This window comes from Corvus hawaiiensis, chromosome Z, assembly GCF_020740725.1.
Source record: "Corvus hawaiiensis isolate bCorHaw1 chromosome Z, bCorHaw1.pri.cur, whole genome shotgun sequence".
Taxonomy (NCBI): Eukaryota; Metazoa; Chordata; class Aves; order Passeriformes; family Corvidae; genus Corvus; species Corvus hawaiiensis.
This window is the reverse complement of record NC_063255.1, coordinates 56,283,443-56,302,906: the sequence shown is the minus strand read 5'-3', so window position 1 is coordinate 56,302,906 and position 19,464 is coordinate 56,283,443. Positions and strand designations below refer to the sequence as shown.

At 42.3% G+C, this 19,464-nt stretch overlaps 1 protein-coding gene across 5 annotated transcripts in view; it reads right to left on the bottom strand.

Moving 5' to 3' along the window:
• Window positions 1-427: 427 nt before the first annotated feature.
• The window catches only part of FAM172A (family with sequence similarity 172 member A), a 272,515-nt gene continuing 253,478 nt past the window's right edge, over window positions 428-19,464 (bottom strand). For all 5 annotated transcript variants that reach the window (XM_048292989.1, XM_048292988.1, XM_048292986.1 and 2 more), the window contains one exon: window positions 428-2,669. In XM_048292989.1, the coding sequence (XP_048148946.1) occupies window positions 2,527-2,669 (143 nt within the window). In that variant the 3' untranslated portion in view covers window positions 428-2,526. The remainder of the gene's footprint in view (window positions 2,670-19,464) is intronic.

The window sequence follows — 19,464 nt, the reverse complement described above, 5'->3', positions numbered from 1 at the left end:
CTAGCCTGTGTCCCCCTACAAAAAGTCCTTTTCCCAAAAGAACTGATCAAATCCCTCTCCTGGTGTATTTTTACATGGTTTCATGTTTATGAACAGCTAAAGGGAAGAGGATGGTGTGGCACACTTGCCTATACGGCTTCCTGTGGATGATGTGGGGGCGTGGAGAAAAGCTCATGCTCACATGGGCTGAGCCACAGGGCTGGACATGCAGCCCACTCTGTGGTACAAACGAGCCTCACCCCCCTCACACCCTGCTCACACCTTCCATCCCCAACCCAGCAACTGTACAGGGTCCTGTTTGCAAACACACCTGCCCTTCCTGCATGCATTCCGAGGCTGGTGGAGCTGCTGCCCATGCAGCCCCCATCCTACCCACCAGAGATTGCGGCTCCCATGGAGCTTAGTCCAAGGACACAAACTGTGCAAGGAGGAGAGAAGAGAGCATCTTTATTTTTTGTTCACTGCAAGCAGAGCAGTACTAGTGGTAAGGATCCCTTCTGCTCTACAGCCCCCCACAGGAGCGATAATGTGAGCTGGGCCCGGGGCACAGTAAAGAAAAATTCTTTAGAAAATGATAAGCATTACAGTAAAAATTTTTGTACAGTTTGTTTGTCATCAACAGTTACAAAAATAGATCTGCTCCTCTAATATTTGGGCACCCTAGAGACTCCATCTCACCTCCACAGAGATGGAGAGTGGTGGGTCTGGTGTGTGCAAATTTCCCTGGCCTCCACATCTTCCCTGGCTGTGGGACAAAGCACAAGACACTCAAACCACACCATGTAAACTCTTGCCTTACCCCTAAACACACAGGGTCCAGGGGGCCAGTGTGGATGCAGGCCTGGGAGAGGGGGGTTGCAGACCCCCGCAGTGGGGGATCAGACTGGCCAAAGGCAGCAGCATCCTTTGACTGGGAGTAAATGCAGAGATTGGAGGGCTGAGGAAGCTGGGTGCAGTCCTCTCTCCCCAGTAACAGGTTCCCCTCTGGGAAGAAAAACTGTGAGGCACAGACACAGCACTTCCCTCTGCATAGGCACGGCCTGACACCTCCCCCACTGCCCTGGTGAGGTGCTCCAAGCACCCCTCCCCAAGGGCAGAGCTTCAACACAGTGAGATGACAGGAAACAGGAGCTGGGGAAGTGAAGCCCTGCTGCCAGTATGAGCAGGTAGGGATGTGAGCACTCCGTGGGTGCTGACAGCCCCCCACCCAGAGAATTTAGGCCCAAACCCAGCTGGGTTTCCCTTTGCACCTCACTATGAGCACTTCTGCTTTTGCTCTGTGGCGTAGGAAGGTGCCCCTGCTTTGGCATCACTCGTTTTAATGCTCCCCACCACCATTTCTAGCCCCCAGCTGTAGGATTGGACACATTGCATGAGGAGAGGGTGGGATTGGGTCAAAACTCATGTGTTTGAGTGGTGTCTCCTTGTCACTAACAGCATCAGAGGTGAGGTGGGCATGGCCATTAAAGAAAGGACCACTTTAACTTAGTACTATCAACACCAAAGGAGCTTAATTAGAGCACTTGCTCACTGGGCATGCTATCAAGCACATCTTTTCCCTTAGTGTTAGTGGAGAAAATCTGCCTAAAGCAACAGTTGTGGCTACAGCCACATACCCCCTGTGCATGGTGTGAAATCCCCAAACAGAGTGCCCTGCTGGCCGACCTTTGTCTGAGAGTCTGGGAAACGGGATGAACCTGTGAGTTTAGGGAAAAGGGATAACCATGGGATGGCAAGGCATTACAAACCCAGAGTATGAAAATGGAAGCATCTTTGCATTTAAAAATAAATAGGAAAATATGCAGTGTGTCTCTTTTTTTTTGCTGTCATATTTCACAGTGTAATCCAGCCTGTTAATGAATAGGCATTTTTTTTTTAAGTAGAGCTTTCCAAAGGAAGAGAAGACCTACAGATAATGCCATTGATCTAGCAAAAGAAAATCACATCAACAATGGAGCCTTTCTAGAATTCTGGGCCAAATTTCTTGGACACTCTTGCCAGCAGAAAAATGAAAGAGTTAAAAGTGAATCCCACCTGGTCCCAGAGAAAGAGAAGGCTACTGGGTGTAAATTCATAGGCTGGTTAACACGTTTGAGTTAGGGCTGTCTTTTAAAAAAGAGTAATTCCTATTTTGTTCTGTCTCAAAATAGAAGGAAGCTGCAAAAATTCCTGCAGGTGATAGGACTGCGATGAAGCTGTTAAATTCTGGCATCAGCTTGGTGCAGGGCTATGTCAGGGCAATTAGAGCTGCACCATGCTGCACTGTGCAGTACCACTGTCAGCCTTAATCTGCACACTGATGGGCAGCACAAAATCCAAGTTACAGCCCACAGGAAGCACAACCAGTGAACCCATATTGCTTTGACAGTTGCACTCATCTAGAAATAATGCAAAACGCTATTTAGATGTATACATCACGACCCTGTGCTCTAGGAAGAAAACAATCTAATGAGGGGCTGGGAGACTCCTTGCAGAAAACAAGCAGCAAAGACATTGGTGGTGGTGGGTTTTTTTCCTCCCCTCTTTTTAGAATTCTTCATATTTTATCCTGTTGGAGCGCCGTGTTGGGGTTGGTTTCACCAAGCTGTTCTTTGCCTTTACAGCCTCGCTGAAGAACTTGAAAATAGATGGAAAACTCTTCCAAGAAGTTAGTTCATGGCGTTCTGTACCTGCAAAACACAAAGGTGACAGTTTGACTAGGGGTCGTTCTATGACTTGCTGGCTGTTCACACGATAAATGCTCCATAAAATACAAAAATGCAAAACCCAGGGAAGCCACCCAGCTGCTTGCAGCTGGTCTGGAGGGAGCCTGGGGAGGGTCAGGGCTGTCCTGCTGCTGAGCTCTGGGGCAGGTGAACAGGAGCAACTGCACACACATGCAGACAGACACATGCACAAACATACACACGCGCACATGCATGGCCACCCATATTACAAGTCAGAGATCCTCAACATGTCTCGTATCTGGAAAAATAAGATCCCAAAGCACCTGGCTAATAAAAGCTTCATTGAAGCACCTCTTCTATCTGACCTTGGGAAAAAGAAACTGTCTACTTTTCAGGCACACTTTGTATTATTTATTTTTCATTTTATACTGTTCTTACCCTGGCATATGTATTTTCAAGTGAAAGAGAACACTTGATCTGAACTAAATCTCATGCATCATGAAGGCATCCTTTGTGCACCCATTCCCATAGATTGTATTGACACAGTAAAGTGGGCCTTTCCTGTTGGTATCTTCTCTTTGCCCACAGATTTACCTCTGTAATTTTTTTTGGTGGGTGCTTCTATTGTTTTGCAAGTGTCTTCCTCAACATACAGTCCATTTGCTTTATTTAAACAACCACACCCCCTCTCCTTTCCCCCACCACCAAGCCCCAAAACAAAACCAAGACAATGAAGATAGGGAGCCCAGAGGTGTGAAAGAGTTGGGACCTCTTCCTGGGTAACCCAATTATGCAGAGATGCTGCCTGGTAGTCTTTGGATCCTGGGCCTCTGTTTGATACCTTAACATTGTTAATGATAATTCTTTAGTCTGTAATAGTAGGTCATTGCTATGGTTACTCTACAATGGTGCAACACTTCACTTTCCCCTTCAGCTATTCGTTGAGACCTGGTAACCACATTTGTTGCCTAGCAACAGTTCTGTGACAGTATCACAATCTGGGGGTGACAACAATGAGGGACACAGTGCCCATGGACTGCCAGGTGGAGAGGGATGCAGTCCAGGGTGGATGATGGTCCCTGCAGGACGCAGGGTGGCCATCAGTCCCAGGGGATACGGGGTGGCTGCTCTGGCATGGCATTTGCTGCACACCCACCGTCACATCCCTGTCAGGACACTTACCTCTATGCACCCATCCATGGAGCATGCACCCATCCTTGGTGGGTCCATGCACACCGTCCCCTCCAGAAAGTCTTTGATGGAGGCACTACCTGTCACACTGCACACCTCTGCTCCCTCAAAGGCAGCCATCACACAAGCAAAAAAACACTCCAAAAAACCCTCTCTGGAAAGCCACTATTTCCCACACAAAGAGATGTTTTTGTACAAAGAGCATCTATGTCACGTGCACACACAGATCTTCCTCTCCCCTCCATATTCATTGTATGGAGACAATTCATGACATCTTCCAGAAATTTCCCACATGCTCCTTTTATACAAATGCTTTCCACCTTCAAATTCACCCATCGTTGTAGAAATTCTCTTTGCACCATTCTATCAGGTGCTGGACCTGACAGTGCGGGGTTAAGAGTTGGACTCCATGATCTTGAAGGTCATGTCCAACACAAAAGTTTCTGTGATTCTATCCTGCAGGTGGCTTTCAATACAGATCACCTATCCCATCCCCTATAGGCCATTCCATAGCAATATTCACCAAGACTTGCTCCTCACCTTGGAAACACAGAGGTGGCCCAACACAGCAGGAGGATAAAGCTTCCCTTCCAGTAAAACCTGCAGCCTAACAGACATGTCCATGAGGACTTGGCTTGGCTCGGTACACTATGACTGCCCACTGCCACCATGCACACACACCTCGCCTACCAAAGTTGATTTTATGGAGGGATAGGCTGTCCTAGCACACCGTAAGGACACTCCTGCACAGGTGTTTCCCATCCTTCTCACATGCATGTGTCACAGCATATGGTAAACACCACTTTGAGCCTTGAAGGCAAAACATCTTTCCAGGTGTCTTTCTGGCCCCTACACAGACATTTCCCACACAAACACGTATTTCTCATTTCTGCCTGCCTGCATCTCTGTCTTGATTGTAATAATCCTCATTAGTATCCACTGGATAAATTAGATGAAAATATAGGTTGTGAATATTATATTGTTTTTTCTCCCCTTTCTTCCTTTCTCATCAACAATCTTCCTCTGTGGAAGGGCCATCCAGAAACAAAAAACAACAAAACAGTACGTTTCTGTAGCGTCTCTGTCTCTTTCTTCATCCTGCCTTCTCCCATGCACTTTCCTCATGTCCTCAAGAGAGATCATGCCCACATTCACTAGTGTTACTGAAACTGATTAACCTACAGCTTTCCTGTGGCAACTCCTCTCAACCCACTCTTCTCAAAAAACAATTCAAGCTTTGAGTCTAGAGGGACTCAATGATTCAGCAGTCTAAAGTAATTTTAACACTCACTATTTTCCCTTTCCTAGTAACAATCTTACTAGCAGATGAACATCTCCCTGGTGATGAAATCACTACAATGGATATTTAGTTTCCAGGATTATGATGATTCTTTGCTTGATTAATACTGCAATAAGAAAAGCTTGCTTTTCTTGGCCCTTTATAGTCATTTTTAAAGGTCAAATTTTGCCCTTATGTATTCACATTCAACTGCTACTAAAGGGAGAGCCCTAAAAATTTAACATTGCACAGACTGTGCATTTATGATTTATATACCAAAGGCTTGGAAAATTCAACCAAAGCAAGTGGAATTATGTCCTAAGGGTTAGAACAGACTTGGCCATAAGGTTTTTGCCAGAGGAAGAATATCACTGACGACTGCAATCTCAGTTGCATATTTAGTAGAACAGAGATCTAAATTAAATACATGAACAGCCATCTATTTTTTGATAGAAAGAATAATTTTTAAGAGACAGACAATAAGAAGCAGCTGTTCTAAAGCCAAGGTCCTCTGAGATATATATTCTTAGTGCTCACTAATTTCAACAGCCGTGATGATAACCCACATTATTCAATATATTGTATTAATTGATGGGCTGTTGCACAGCATGTAGTGATTTCAGATATTAATTCTTTGAGAAATCTTAGGAGCACGCTGCATGGGAAAGATATAAAAAACCCGTTAAGTGTGGGAAACACCTAGAATATTCTAGAATATGCAAAGGCTACAACTGCAGAATAAAAAAGTATAAATCCCTCCTAGTCCCAGCCTCACTGAGAGAAATTATGGCAGCTGGTGTGGGGTCAGTAGCTCTGACCAAGGAAGCTGTGACCGGTCCAGAGAGATGGTCCCAAAAGAGATTGTCTTCCCAGGGCCCAGTGTCTTCCCTCAGGTGCTAGCCAGGAGGGCCCGTGCAGAAGCTGTCAGCTCTTTAGTGATTATCAGCTTGTGATTTCAGCTCAGCTCTGCAGGGCAGCCTCCAGGCCAGACCAGGGAGAGAGACGAGAGGCCCGTGTAGCTGTTCCGCACGAGACAGCTTTATTAGTCTGGCAAAGGGGAAGCCAGGGACAGGCTCTCTCTGCCCTTGCAGGAGCAGGGGTCTAGCTTTATAGGGATACTGGGGGTGGGTGTCAGAGGGTAAGGGCCAATGGGTTACAAAGGATCTGCATAGGGTCTCCCAGAGGATTCTGGGTTTGTCTTCTTCTCTCTGTAACTGGAAAGTGGTTGCCTTTCCAGGGGAGTTCTGCTGGGAGACTGAGCAATCTCCTTATCTCAGCAGAAGTCCCTCCAGGGCAGTGGCTAGGCACACCCTACAAGAAATGACAGAAATAAGCAAATAGCCTCCCAGGTGCCAGCATGGAGAGATGCAGAGAGAAATGAATATATATTTTAGCATGTGCATAACATCATTGGAAAAAAGCTCAGAAGAGATGGTGGAACCAATAATGTGTGAGGTGAAATGAGTAATGACTGTAAAACAGTGAACAAGTTCCAGAATCAATTTACCAAGCATCACAAAGAAATATATAATTAGAAATAATGAAGACTTGCCAATACAGTTGATACAAAAAATCAGGTAAGGGAATACTTCTAAAAATTTAATATCCAAATCATCAGGTCTGGATGACACACATATGTGGGTCTTCAGGGAATCAATTAATGAACTTGCTGGACTACTGGCAATTATTTCTGAGAATTCATGTACAATCAGGTAGGCACTAGAGGACTGTGGTAGGGATAAGAAGAAAAAAATTTCTAATTTGAGAAAAGGAGGATTAATTGAAACTAACTACCACACATAAAATTCATGTCTGAGTATTAGTAGAGATCAACATTACAAAAAATCACAAGGACCTTCAGGATAACAGCAGACACAACAGGCTCAAAAGAACAGATAAAACCCAAAGTTTATTGAATAACAAAAATCATCAGGTGAGAGACTTAATCCATTGCTTTGTTTTCCACAAAGGACAACCTTGCAATCTTGGGGCAGTGGGAACCAATGTAATCACTTAAAATGGATTATGACCTTCACTATCTAATGGGCTGTGGTCACTCCTACCTCTCACTTGCACATCAGTTGCTTTACGCCAGTCAAGGGGCCCTCAAACACTTGAGATCTATGGTAATGCAGCTCCCAAATGTGTGCTGCCATGCCTGTGCTGGCTCCAGCTCCCATGTCCACCAGCACCTACAGTACACATGGCATCTCTACAGGGTCCAAACTTAGCATCTCATCTCATCTCATCTCATCTCATCTCATCTCATCTCATCTCATCTCATCTCATCTCACAGATGCAGAGTTATGTCTCTCCCATTGTACATTATCTCAGGCTCTAGGAAATGGGTGCTGGCACACTTTTGGGGAAGTGGTTAAAGCATTTGAGAAGACAAATAGTAAGTAATAATATGGGGTTGAAAATATACCTGTGAAAATCCAGAGGGACTGGTATTTGGGCTCAAGTCTTTTAAATGTGGTTATTAGTCATCTGAAAGAATATTGAGAATATAGATATTGAATATAGGAATAGGATATGGAATAGAAGATTGTACACACATAAGAAGGAACAAAGAAATAATAATTAAAAGGGCAGCCTAAATGGGTAGGAAAAATAGAGAAGAGGAAAAGCAAAGATTGAAACTGGAATGGTGCCTGCAGGGGTGGTCATGCAATATGACTGTGTGAAGGATCCTGATGGCCATTTGCACACACACATGCAAAGGCATTTTACTGTCTTCCCTTTCCACTTTCACTCAGGAAAAGCAGCTCTCCACCTAGCAAGGCTGACGAACTCCTTCTGAAACCAGAGTGTCTGGAGAGAGAAGAGCTCTGCAATCACCATAATTCACTCTTGCAGAGCGATTACTGGCTGTGCAGGATAAAGGTGCCCTCCTACAGCGCCTGCCCACTGTGTCAGACAAAAGCCTCCTCCTGCGGTGCTCAGAAGATGCACAGCACAATGGTGGCCCCCCGCCGCGTTTACAAGATGTGTGGGACAAAGGTTTCCTATGCTGCTTAGGAGCTGGGAGAGGTCTTCATACATGCCTTGGTGCTGAAATATTTCTGCAGAGAAAAGTTTCCAGGTTGAAAAGCTTCTTCACAGATGCTAGCCACAGGGCTGACCTCGGGTCTGCTTCTCTAAACAGCAGCTCATCTCTAAATAGTGCAGGCTTCAAAATGAATTAAGGGTGTTCCATGCCTTGGGGTTTAGCCCCCATTGGGATGGAGAATTCTGCTGACCTTCAACAAGATCTTGCTCAGCAGAGTTTGCTTCCTGTGATCACGATCTGCACTGAGGCCCTGTCATGCTGCAAAACACCAATGTGAGCAGCTTAGCCATCTTGTCCGTAGACAGTGGCAGAGGTTACTTTAACATTTATGATTCAAGCTACATATATAAAAGGCAGTCAGTCCTATCAAAACTTGATTTACATGGTTCAAAGGTTGAAATACAGACTTCTGTGGGCATTTGCAGGAACAGAAACACTTTAAACATTATTAAACATAAGCATCAACACAATTAATTCCTCCTTTACACATAAACTAACAGAGAAGCCAACTCCATCTGACCTGGGTAGACAAATGTGATAGACCTTTCAGAAAGGATTTTTTCTCCTGAAAGTTATGAATCAATGGAAATTTCTTTATTTCTTACATTATCCACACACACATTGAAGAACTTATTTAATTCTTAGGTATTCAGTTCTGCAATTCTGTAACTCTGTAGCAACATAACAACATGGTCCAAATACGCACTTATGTGTGAGAAAGGGATGCTTCCTGCCTGTCCTGCATCCATCTTTCTGTATGCTAACAAATTCTGTATCACAAAGCTATTTCTGAACAGGAATTTAACTTTTTTTTTTTTAGCCTTGAGTGCACCAGATATTACCAAGTATGACAGAACTACTTTTAATTCGTAAGGTTTCTCCACTTACAATTTCTTTATCCTGTCGATCTGCATGGGAAGAAGTTGTGTTTTTTCTGACTATTTTGGTCTACTGAAGTAAATGTCCAGGTCTCAAACTCCAAAACAGAAGAAGCTCTCAGAGCATCACTAGTAAAGCTAATGAAAAAGGTGAGTACAACAAATGCATCTTGCCTAAAATCACTCAGTAGTTCTGACTAGGAAAACGAGAGCTTCAGGAAAAATTGTGAACAAGTCCACTAGCTCAAGAACTTTGAGATCCAATGACCTTAGGAGTTTTTGCATAAGCACTTCTACATGTCACAATGGTAAAGAAAGGTTAAAAGCTTAGGCAAAATTAAGAGATAAGCTGAACACCAATTAATGAAATGAAAGCAGTAATTTCTGAGGGGACACAAAAAAACCCCCAACCCCAAACCAATCCCCAAACTTTGATGTGTTTAGTTTGGCTAAGATGTAATCGTTTGTGGAGTCATGGGCATGATAATAATCTAAAGTAACTGTGTAGGGAAATGAATTCCTTGGAGAAACCAAGAGAGAAGAAACAGAACAATCTGAAGAAATGAAATACAGCTTAATAAGTGGGCTTGGACACACAATAAACTGGTTAAGACTCAATACTCACATAAGAAAAATCATAGCAATGCTGGAGACTAGACTACACATACTTAAGACATTTTCTACTTAGTTATTACCTACTGTGACACAAACCAGTCCTTATTTCTGTTGGACATGTATTATCTATAAGAATCTTTAGTGGGATGATGAAAACAGAGAAACAAGCATCCTACAAACCCAGAAAAATGATCACCTCTGAACTCCCACAGTTGCAACTGGCTTTTCTTCCACTCCTTGTTTACCACACACAAACTTCCCACAAGAAGCAAGTGGTTAAAAATAGTAAAAAAAAAGTATTTAGGAAATTCTTCTTGCCCTCTGAGCAACAAGATGCAAAGGTTCACACAAAAGCTCACTGCAAGCAAGGTCTGCAAAGTAGGAAGGAGACAGGAGTCTAACACGGCCCTCATTTTCTACTACTTTTCATTTAATATTAAGGGCAGTCCCATGAGCACAGGTTATTTGTTTGTTCCTCTACGTGTGAACTGGCCAAATAAGTGAAACTTGAGAGGTTGTTCTCTCCCGAGCACAGGTTACCAAAAGCTAGGTAATTTTCTGTGTCACCGAAGTCAAGCAATTTTTTTTGAGTATATATTAAAAAAGGCAAAAAATTAGATACCAAGTACCAATAAGGTCCTTCCAGTAAGAACCAGGCACCCAGGATAGAACTGCTGTTAATATCAATGCAAACAGCCTTAGTAATACAAATTGTGCATAGCTGCTTTAAAAAAGGGAAAAATTCAGAAACAAAGGCTGATTAAACAGCATTTCCAGAGACAGAAGACTTACTGGATCTCAGGCTGTGGGCTGGCCTGAATTGGTGCTCAGGCATAAACAGTCCTGAAAAGCAAACTTGTTCTTGGGTCCAAAATTTCACAGTCTTTTGCACAAATAGGCAGAAATGCAGCCAAATGGGCAAATCCATGTAAGGCTGCTCCTATCTATGCAATGAATACAGTGAGAGCATCTAGCCATGGACACAGGCAGGAAAGATCAGATGTGGCAGGTGGATCCAGACCCTGGGAATTGCAGGACAGTTATGGGATTCTCAGGAGGCACCATTTCCACAAACACCTCTCCAAGGTGTTGTCCCTCACAGCCCCACTTTTGGGAGGGCACTGGGAGAGACTCAGACACCCACCACAGGGCAAAGACAGCGTCAGGCAGGAGAGCTGATGCCAGCCATTTGAAGTTATACCAATCCAAAATTGCCCTGGGATACTGGCTGTTCCAAGGGAACTGTGAGAATGGGATGAAGATGTACAAATGCTGTCTTGCAATGCTCAGGGGTTGATGTGCTCCATCAGTGTTACAGCATCCCACCCATCACTGGGTGACCCAGACGTTCAGTGTGCATGTGTGACTGAACAACACTCTCGGGGCAGCAATTTCCAATGCAATGAATTTCTGCACGAGAGCAAGCCATTTCCTTGAAGAAGGGATCCAGTAAAGACGTACTCAACATTATGCAACTATGGATTTTAAAACTCATATTAAAATACTGTAGCTTGTAAAGAGGAGTAGGCAGGCTTTGAAATGATATTTAAACTGATATATCTGTATATCTAACTATTGCCATCTTTATACAATCTTTATATATCTCCGTCCATATAGTATCTATATCAACAACACTGTCTGTCTATCTATCTATCTATCGATCTATCTGTCTGTCTGTCTGTCTATCTATCCCTTTATCTATCTCTTCATATCCGTAACTCCACCCTTATCTAAAGACAAATATAAAAATTCCTTACCTGACAAATGCGAGGTGGGATACTCAGGTTACATCTTGCAAAGTTATTTCTGGGCTAAGAACATACCCTATGGAAGGTGCAGGATCTCACCAATGGAAGTTAAGAATAGGTTAGACAACCACCTCTTAGGAATATTATGGGTATAGCTGACCTCACCCTGGGCAATGTGGACAAATTAAGTAACTTCAGGAGTTTCTTTCTATCCAGCCCTGTCTCTTCTGTCACTTTACTGGCTTTATTTAAGCAACATCTAAAGTTGATTGTATTAGCAAGGTACTTCACAGGAGCTCTAAAGCATTTGAATAATATATACTAGTGAGATAACTTAATTTTTTAAATGCACATGCATTTTTTCTATCATGAATTAGGGAAAAAATCTATATAAAATTGCAAGCAAGAGCACAAATAAAGTATAAAACATTTGAAAACAATTATTTTCTCAACTAGGAGCAAGGAAAATTTGCTTTTAAATAAAGGAAGTTTTGACTTGCTCAAAACTCAACACTTCATGAGCGAACACACATCGACAAGACTTCTTGGGTGAGAGCACTGAAAACCAAGTATTCAAGTCTCAAAGCTTCCACAGGTTATAAACCTGAAAAATACTAATTAACTTGACAGATTTTAACATGCTGCAGCATGATGCAAGCAGTCAGTTATACCTCCTTCTCCTCACTGCTTTGCAAAGACACATCTAACAGAATTCTGTAAGGGAAAAGTCATCATTACTGTGCTTTTGCAAACTAAGCGGCTCAGCCCAGACCAGGAATAGACCTGAGCTCTGCTGAGCCCACAGCAGGAGCTCTGTTCATGCAGCAATGCTGCTGATGTTAACAAGCGTACAGGTTTTATAAAATATATTTAAACTAATTTAAAACATTCCACAGTAACACTTCTAAGTTACTTTAATCAGAAATACTCAAGGGCTGATTTTTAAACCCGAGTTTATTCCAAAATCCCACAGCTTTTTACTGCCTATGAGGCAGAGACCTGAAGGGTACACACTCTGTTATCTTGTGAGAGCACTACTAATGCAAGAAATTCATTGGTGATACCAGAACAAGGGGAACAACCAGCTGCTTAGAAAATAGCTACTCTTTGTAATGGTATTTTATGATTATTTGTTCCTAAATAGTAATTATGTCATCAAACATCAGGATGTACCAGCAGCACCAGCACGAACACAGTTTTGGCACTTTCCAAAAACACAACAGCCAACGCAACAGCATGGAAATGGCAATGCCTGCACCACAGAGCAGCTAGGAAAGGTAGCAATGCTTTGAAATAACATGTTACATGACAGTAGAGATACCTCATCTAGTAAAGATGTAAAAAGGTTCTTAATCACTAGCAGGATAAGTACATACTGCCTGCCTATTTGTGAAATTTTGGACCCAAGAACAAACTGCACTAAAACAGCAGAATATAATTTTCTCTTATGTCACATCAGAAGCAGAGCTTGAAGATTGGTGTGGATGCTGACATAGGCAGCTGTGGAAGTAAAGAAGGTCTTTCGAGGGACAGGAATGAGCCTGTGTCTAAAGAACAAGCTGCAATGAGAACACGTATGGGGCATCAAACACCCAGTGTGTTTTTATGATTTTAGCGAGAATCTGAATTCAAACATTGCAAGCCTTTAATGAATAAATTAACTCTGCCTTTCCACAGTGGAAAATATTCATAATCTTCTACATAAGAAATACTTGAAAAGCATTTTTTCCCTGAATTTTTTACTTGGATTATAGCGTCCTGTTTTATCTGTGCAGACAAAAGACTACAGTCAACACAAGTCCAGAGTATTTTCATAGGTACAATGGTATTCACTAACCCATCTACCTCATCTTGGGACTACTGCCTCTGGCTTGCTCCAATCCAACCCAGCCACTTCAATCCAACCCAACTCAACCTAACCTAACCTAACCTAACCTAACCCAACACAATTAAATTCCTCCAACACACCATTGACACCATCCATCTTCTCCCTGGTCCTGGAGCAGCATAGAAAAGGCACTTCCCCTTGACTTGTCTTTAGAGGCTAATCCTGTGATGGGTAAGAGGAAAAAATATCAAGAATCCAAGTACTGCCTCTACAGTGCCAGCTTTGGTCTTGTGGGAAACCTAACCTCATCTGCACCTGGTTCTCCCCTTCTGATGGCTGCTCCTGCAGGACAGTGGAAATGAGGTTAGCAAATGGTGGGCTAAGATGGGCCTGTTGACCTGCTTTCTTGCTTCTGCTGGACACCTACTTCAGGAGCCACCACCTGCCAAAAAGGATTCACCTTCAAGAGAAGTGAAACTGAAGATCTTAAATCCAAGTGATCCCGAAAAACCCAATTCAGGCACTCACCACATCCTGAGGTGCCTAAGCTCCACAGACACCTCAACTCCTGACCTTAAAGCTTACACCTTAAAATGGTATCTGTCCATGCCCAGAAACACATCAGGCTTGGCAGTGAAAATACTTCCATGGGTCTCAGGCAGATAGAGTGTTTCCATGTCCCCCTCTCCCCCTGCCCTGTAATGCCAAGTATGTGCGCAAGCCCCAGGGGCAAGAATGCCCTCTTCAGTCCTTCCTGAGGCTTCATTTCACCTGAATCTCTTCCTACTCCTTGCCTGTTTTTCATCCACCTGGGACACCTGTTTCTCCAGAATACCTATTTCTCCAGGAAATCAAATTTTCAATTCCTCTTCCACAGCTTGCTCACCTGGCAGTTCTTCTTGAACTCAGTGCCTGGCCTTGATCTTGTTGCATCTCATCCACACACTGATCCCAGCTGTCTTGTTCTCATGACCCACCAATTTTTGCCTTTTTCTGACTTTGCTCCAGCCATTTCAAGAAAACCTCCTCTAACTAATTGCACCCATCCAATCTCTCCTCACAAACACCTTTCTCTTCCAGTTGCTGGCATCAAACACATCTTCCTTCTCCATGTTTTCCTCTTTCTTAACAGCAAAAGACAGTCCCAGGTCTGATTTTGGCAAGTATTTTAAAAAAGCACAGAAGATAAACCTACCTCCCAGATGTAATGGTGAGTGCAGAAAAAGAGGACACATCTGTGAAAATGCAGTTGGCTGACTCTGCATGATCAGGGAAATGAGATGTGTATCTCCTAGGTGAGAATGATGGTTTCATGGGAAATTCAGGGCATTTTCTTAATGACTTAATGGAAAGGAAACATATCTGAGTTTGTAAAATGTCATGGAAGATGAAGCTGGGCCATCAGAACACAAACATCAACTAACAAATGGGAGTTAAAAAATCAGATTTTGGGAGTAACTAACAGATTCCCTTAAGTTTGATAAAATTTTAGTTATATCAATTAAGTATAAGAAGTTTTCCAGAAAAAATAAATAAAAATTTGCAGATTTGAGGTGTGAATAATCCTTGTGCACTTGCAGTACGTAATTAATGCCTAACCCACACCAGTTAAATTTTTCTTGTTTGCATCACACCAACTGCTGTCTATATATGTACACATATTACACCCCCCTACCCTATGCATCTAGGAATTATATGACCCACTTCCAGGTGTCTGCATAGCTGTACTAGTGAGAAAAATGGCAAGAAGATAGTGCTGTTTCACCAGTAAATTTACACCAATATAGTGAGAGTTAACTTTCTTTTATTAGCATGACCTTTGCTGGTTGTTGTTAATGAACATTCTTGAAGAAGGCAGGTGACTGAACCCAGATGGTGGAATTTTATGGACAATGATCATTGTTGTGGGTCAAGTACACCTGTGCTGCAATCATAAAATTAATAACCTCTACAACAACAGCTTTACATATGGCTGTCTCAGAAGAGTGCCACTTGTGTAACTCACAGCCTTTGGAGACGCTCTTTATAATTTATACCCAATTTGAAGTGCAAAGATTTTTCTCTCCCACAAGTCATGGTAATCAATACAGGTCTGCACCTATTATAGCCTGATGAGGTGAAGTGTGCGGTAATGATCAGCTGCACCAGGCAAACAACACAGCTCATAAACACGGCTTTGCAAAAGGGATCTCCAGCGGCCATTTCCCACACCTGTGCTGTGAGAGCAAATAAAGGAGGAAATAATTTTTTGTAAGGGTACCATCCCTGCTAAGTGTTGAAAACTAAATTAATTGTGTATTTACCTCAGAACTACTCTGAAACTTGAGGGATTTTTGCACGTCACATGGATTTTAGGCTTCTGCACCCTAATTCATAACACATCAAGACTTAATGCGGGATACTATGATGTCCCTGTATCATGGAAAGTGGCAATTTAAGACTAAACACTAATTCACAAAGGCTTTGCAGATGTGAATTACACTAAATTTAACTAAGCTTAATAACACCACAGTTCTTGTGACTTAACCTGAGAGATGTCACCAGAGGGACTGTTTGAGATTAATGATCATAAAGCTGCATTTCATTCCCTGCTTAACCCTCCTCCTGCAGACAGCAGCTCTGCCTGGAAGTGCTCAGTGCATGTGCCTGGCTTCCTACCTCTTCTGAACAACACCACCCTAAATCAGTCACGAGTGATGCTCTGGATGCAAGGGCAGCAAGCCAGTCATGCAGCAAAGAGTTCAAGACAGGCATCAGGTGAGGGAGGCAGTGAAGTGAGGCACAGGCAGAGCGAAGCCGAAGGCAGCTGTACGGCAGGCAAGACGAGAAGGCATGTTGTGTGCTGGCATGTGCTGACCTCTGCCAACAGCTCTCCTGACATCCCTGTCTATGGCAGTCAGACATGAACCTCAGTGTGGGAGGTGGGTCTGCCAACAGTAGGAGGCAGAACTCAAAAGTCTGGGATGAACGTGAAGGGAAATATTAAGTTCATATTAAGGAAAAAAAACACCCCAACCAAATAAATCCTTAAGAGATGGGAATGTTCCCTGTGGGTATACATGGTAAGGCCCCATTGCTGAGATCTGCCTGGAAAAAGCCCAGTGAGACCCAGGAGTCAGTGGGATGAGAACAGACAGGGGTTTCTCCTGGATAAACTGCAGATCATGTTCTGCTTTGCAGCCTTGGGAAAAACACACACAGAACACAAAACAACCCCAAAGTCGGGGTTTTTCTGCTAATCCAGTTTTAAACATCCGGTTGCAGAGTGGCAAAGTTTCTAACCATTCCATTTAAATGCTACACTAACTAAATAAGCTTCATTTGGGAGACCATATTCATTTCAAAACAGGGACTTCACTATTACTCTTTAAAAAATAATGCAATAGATAACATCAAGCTCCAAAGCTGCATCTTCAAGCTGACACAGTCACTTCAATGTTGAAGAAACAATTTACAATTTCCCCCTTCAGCCAGAGGCAAAATAAAACCCCAAAGATCCAAAGACAGAAAATATTGAAGCTTAATGACGTCCTTGTATTTCCAAATGAAATTTTCATTTCAAAATACAATCCTGATCTAATAACTGATCTTTCCACATGGAGTCTTCCAGTAGAACCAGTGCTGCTGAGACAGACTGTGGAAAAATCAAGCAAGATCCCTTGTGTCATGGCAGAGATTTTTTGCCAAGCATTTAGTAGGTTCTGAAGAAAACTACTTCAGTCTTTTCTATCCAGAAAGGTGGTTAAACCTTGGGAACTGGGGATAGAAACAGAAATTGCTGGGAAAATATATTTGGAAGTGTAAGAGAGATGAAATACTTAAAATGAGTTTAAAAATTTGGTAGTTCAAACTATTTTCTTTTCCTTATATCAAAAACCTCGGTTTTGTTATCTTTGTTTTTAAATAAAATTAGAACAAAATAAAAAGAAGTTGTCAAGGTAGTTTCTCCCCAAAAAAATCACTGAACTGGAATTATGTCATCTCGCATTAAAATTATAATTTTATTATTATAAATAACATAAATAATAAAAAATTAGTAACAAATAATTAATTTTTATAATTAATAAAAATAATAAAAATTGTTATTGCCACAGCTGACCTACCAATATTACATTAAAAAAACATGAAGAAAATCACTTAAATACATTTGGGGGGTTCTTTTGTTGATGGCCCATGCATATCTCTTAATAGTTATTGCCCTATTTTGGTTTAATTTGGCTAAATCATCCCAGGTTGGATTTTTTTTCAAGCAAGTTTAAAGCAAACTGTACACATATTACGGAAAAGACTTCATCATGAAAACAAGGATTGAGGAAGGAGCTGAAATTTGTCTAAATAAGGGCAAGATCAATATGCGAAAATGCACAGACAACTAAAGTTTGACAGTCATTGCTCGTAAAATCCCGCAATGAGTTAAAATGAAAACTGTCTCCTGTAGAGGGAAGTTAGAGAAGAGCTCATATATAAATACTTGGGGAAAACTTGTGCTGTGGCTGGAACATTCCCTGTTAGTCTGGGGATAAAGGAAACATTACAACCACAATATATTGCCCTATTAAATTAAGAAAACATTTATTTTTTCACTCTGTTGTGAAAAGTGGAAAGTCTGTAAGTGACTAAAAAGCAAAGACCTTGAAGTCAACAACATCCCCATCTATTTTGTCATGTTTTACAGATCCAGAATAACAAACACTTCACATCACTGTCTCTGCAGCCACCATTGTGGAATCAAACAAAGTTTTACAGTGCAAATATTCCACATTTTCACAGGTTTCAGAATTGCTTTCCCAGGTCTGCATTCGGACACACACTGAAATCCTACAGGACTCCCTCTGAGGAAGGACTGCTAGCTGAGGGGACAGGACATTGTAAATATAGGGTTTGCTCTCCTTTGTGAAGCTGGGGAAAGCAGCAGCCAGGGAGCTCAGGAAACTTGGTGTCATGCTGAGGTTTGTGCATCTGGGCATCTGCAACGGGAGAATGGGTAGGAAAGGTCTGGGAGGAATGGCTGTGGTCGAGAAGATTTCTATTGTTTTTTATTGCAAAGAACTCATATGCCAAGGTAAACCTCCTTCCATGCCAAAATGTTTTCAGCAAAATACGACTGCAGCAGCAGCTCCTCTGCAGCTGCGAGAGGAGCAGTGAAGCCTACTCACCAAGGTCATGCCTTCTGCAGCTCCAGAAACCTTTACAGAGCCTTGGCATGAAGGACACCCTGCCCCATGCTGCACACTGACAAGGTGCTCCTACTCTTTCACAGGAAGAGAAATGGGGCATGTAAAACCACTTGTGGTGGAAATACATCCCATCCACTACCATGGCAATACGTGGAAGCATCAGGATTTGTCCTACAAGCCTAGGTGCAAGGGTGCTGGTGGGAAACAAGTTTGCTACTGGCCTAAATTAAGAATGACCTCATCTGTCATTAATTTTCATATTTTCTGCCCAGGAGATTCTAAGGATGCACCTTGAAGGAATCCTATTGCTCAACTTGCACAATGCTGACTGGGCTGTACTTCTAATGTGCATGCAAGTACTCAAATTATGTTTCACAACAAAAGAGATTCAGTAAAAAACCCACCAAAGCCCACAACAAAACTAATAAAATAAATCTGTGTCAAGCATGCTTAACAAATCAACTAGTTGCAACAGCTTTGGTATGGCCTGTGAAGTGCTGAAACCAAGTATTTCCTTATGACATTCATTACTTAAGGTGGATATCTGAAATATGAAAAGCATATTTGTTTTAATTGAGTTTAGTATCCCAAATGGATCACAGAGAAATTCTTATCTGACTTTTGTGTATAATGCAAGTAAGTCCTCTGTAGTTTGGGATCTCAATATTCCCCTTTATAAGAGCTTGTTTTCAGTTGTTTATAAATTTTTCCAAGCTAAGTACTTGGGATGAAAATTCCCATGCTCTGTCTCTGCCTTAGGCTGATTATTATTATTTTTTTTATGTTTCAAGTGAGGGGATTTAGTCACTTCAGGAAATAAGATTGAGGGAAAACATATTTTGCCCCTGTTGGGAGGAATAAAAACCAAAACAGATGAGAAAAGAAAAAAATGTCTTACAAGAATTTTGCTGAGCAGCTCCTGTGCCTGTTCTTCACAGCAATAGTTTGAAATCTGGAAGGTAAGATCCCTGTTGTCCTTCTGCAATTCCGAAGAAAAAACAGCCAGCTTTTTGCCTAGTCACAAGCCTTT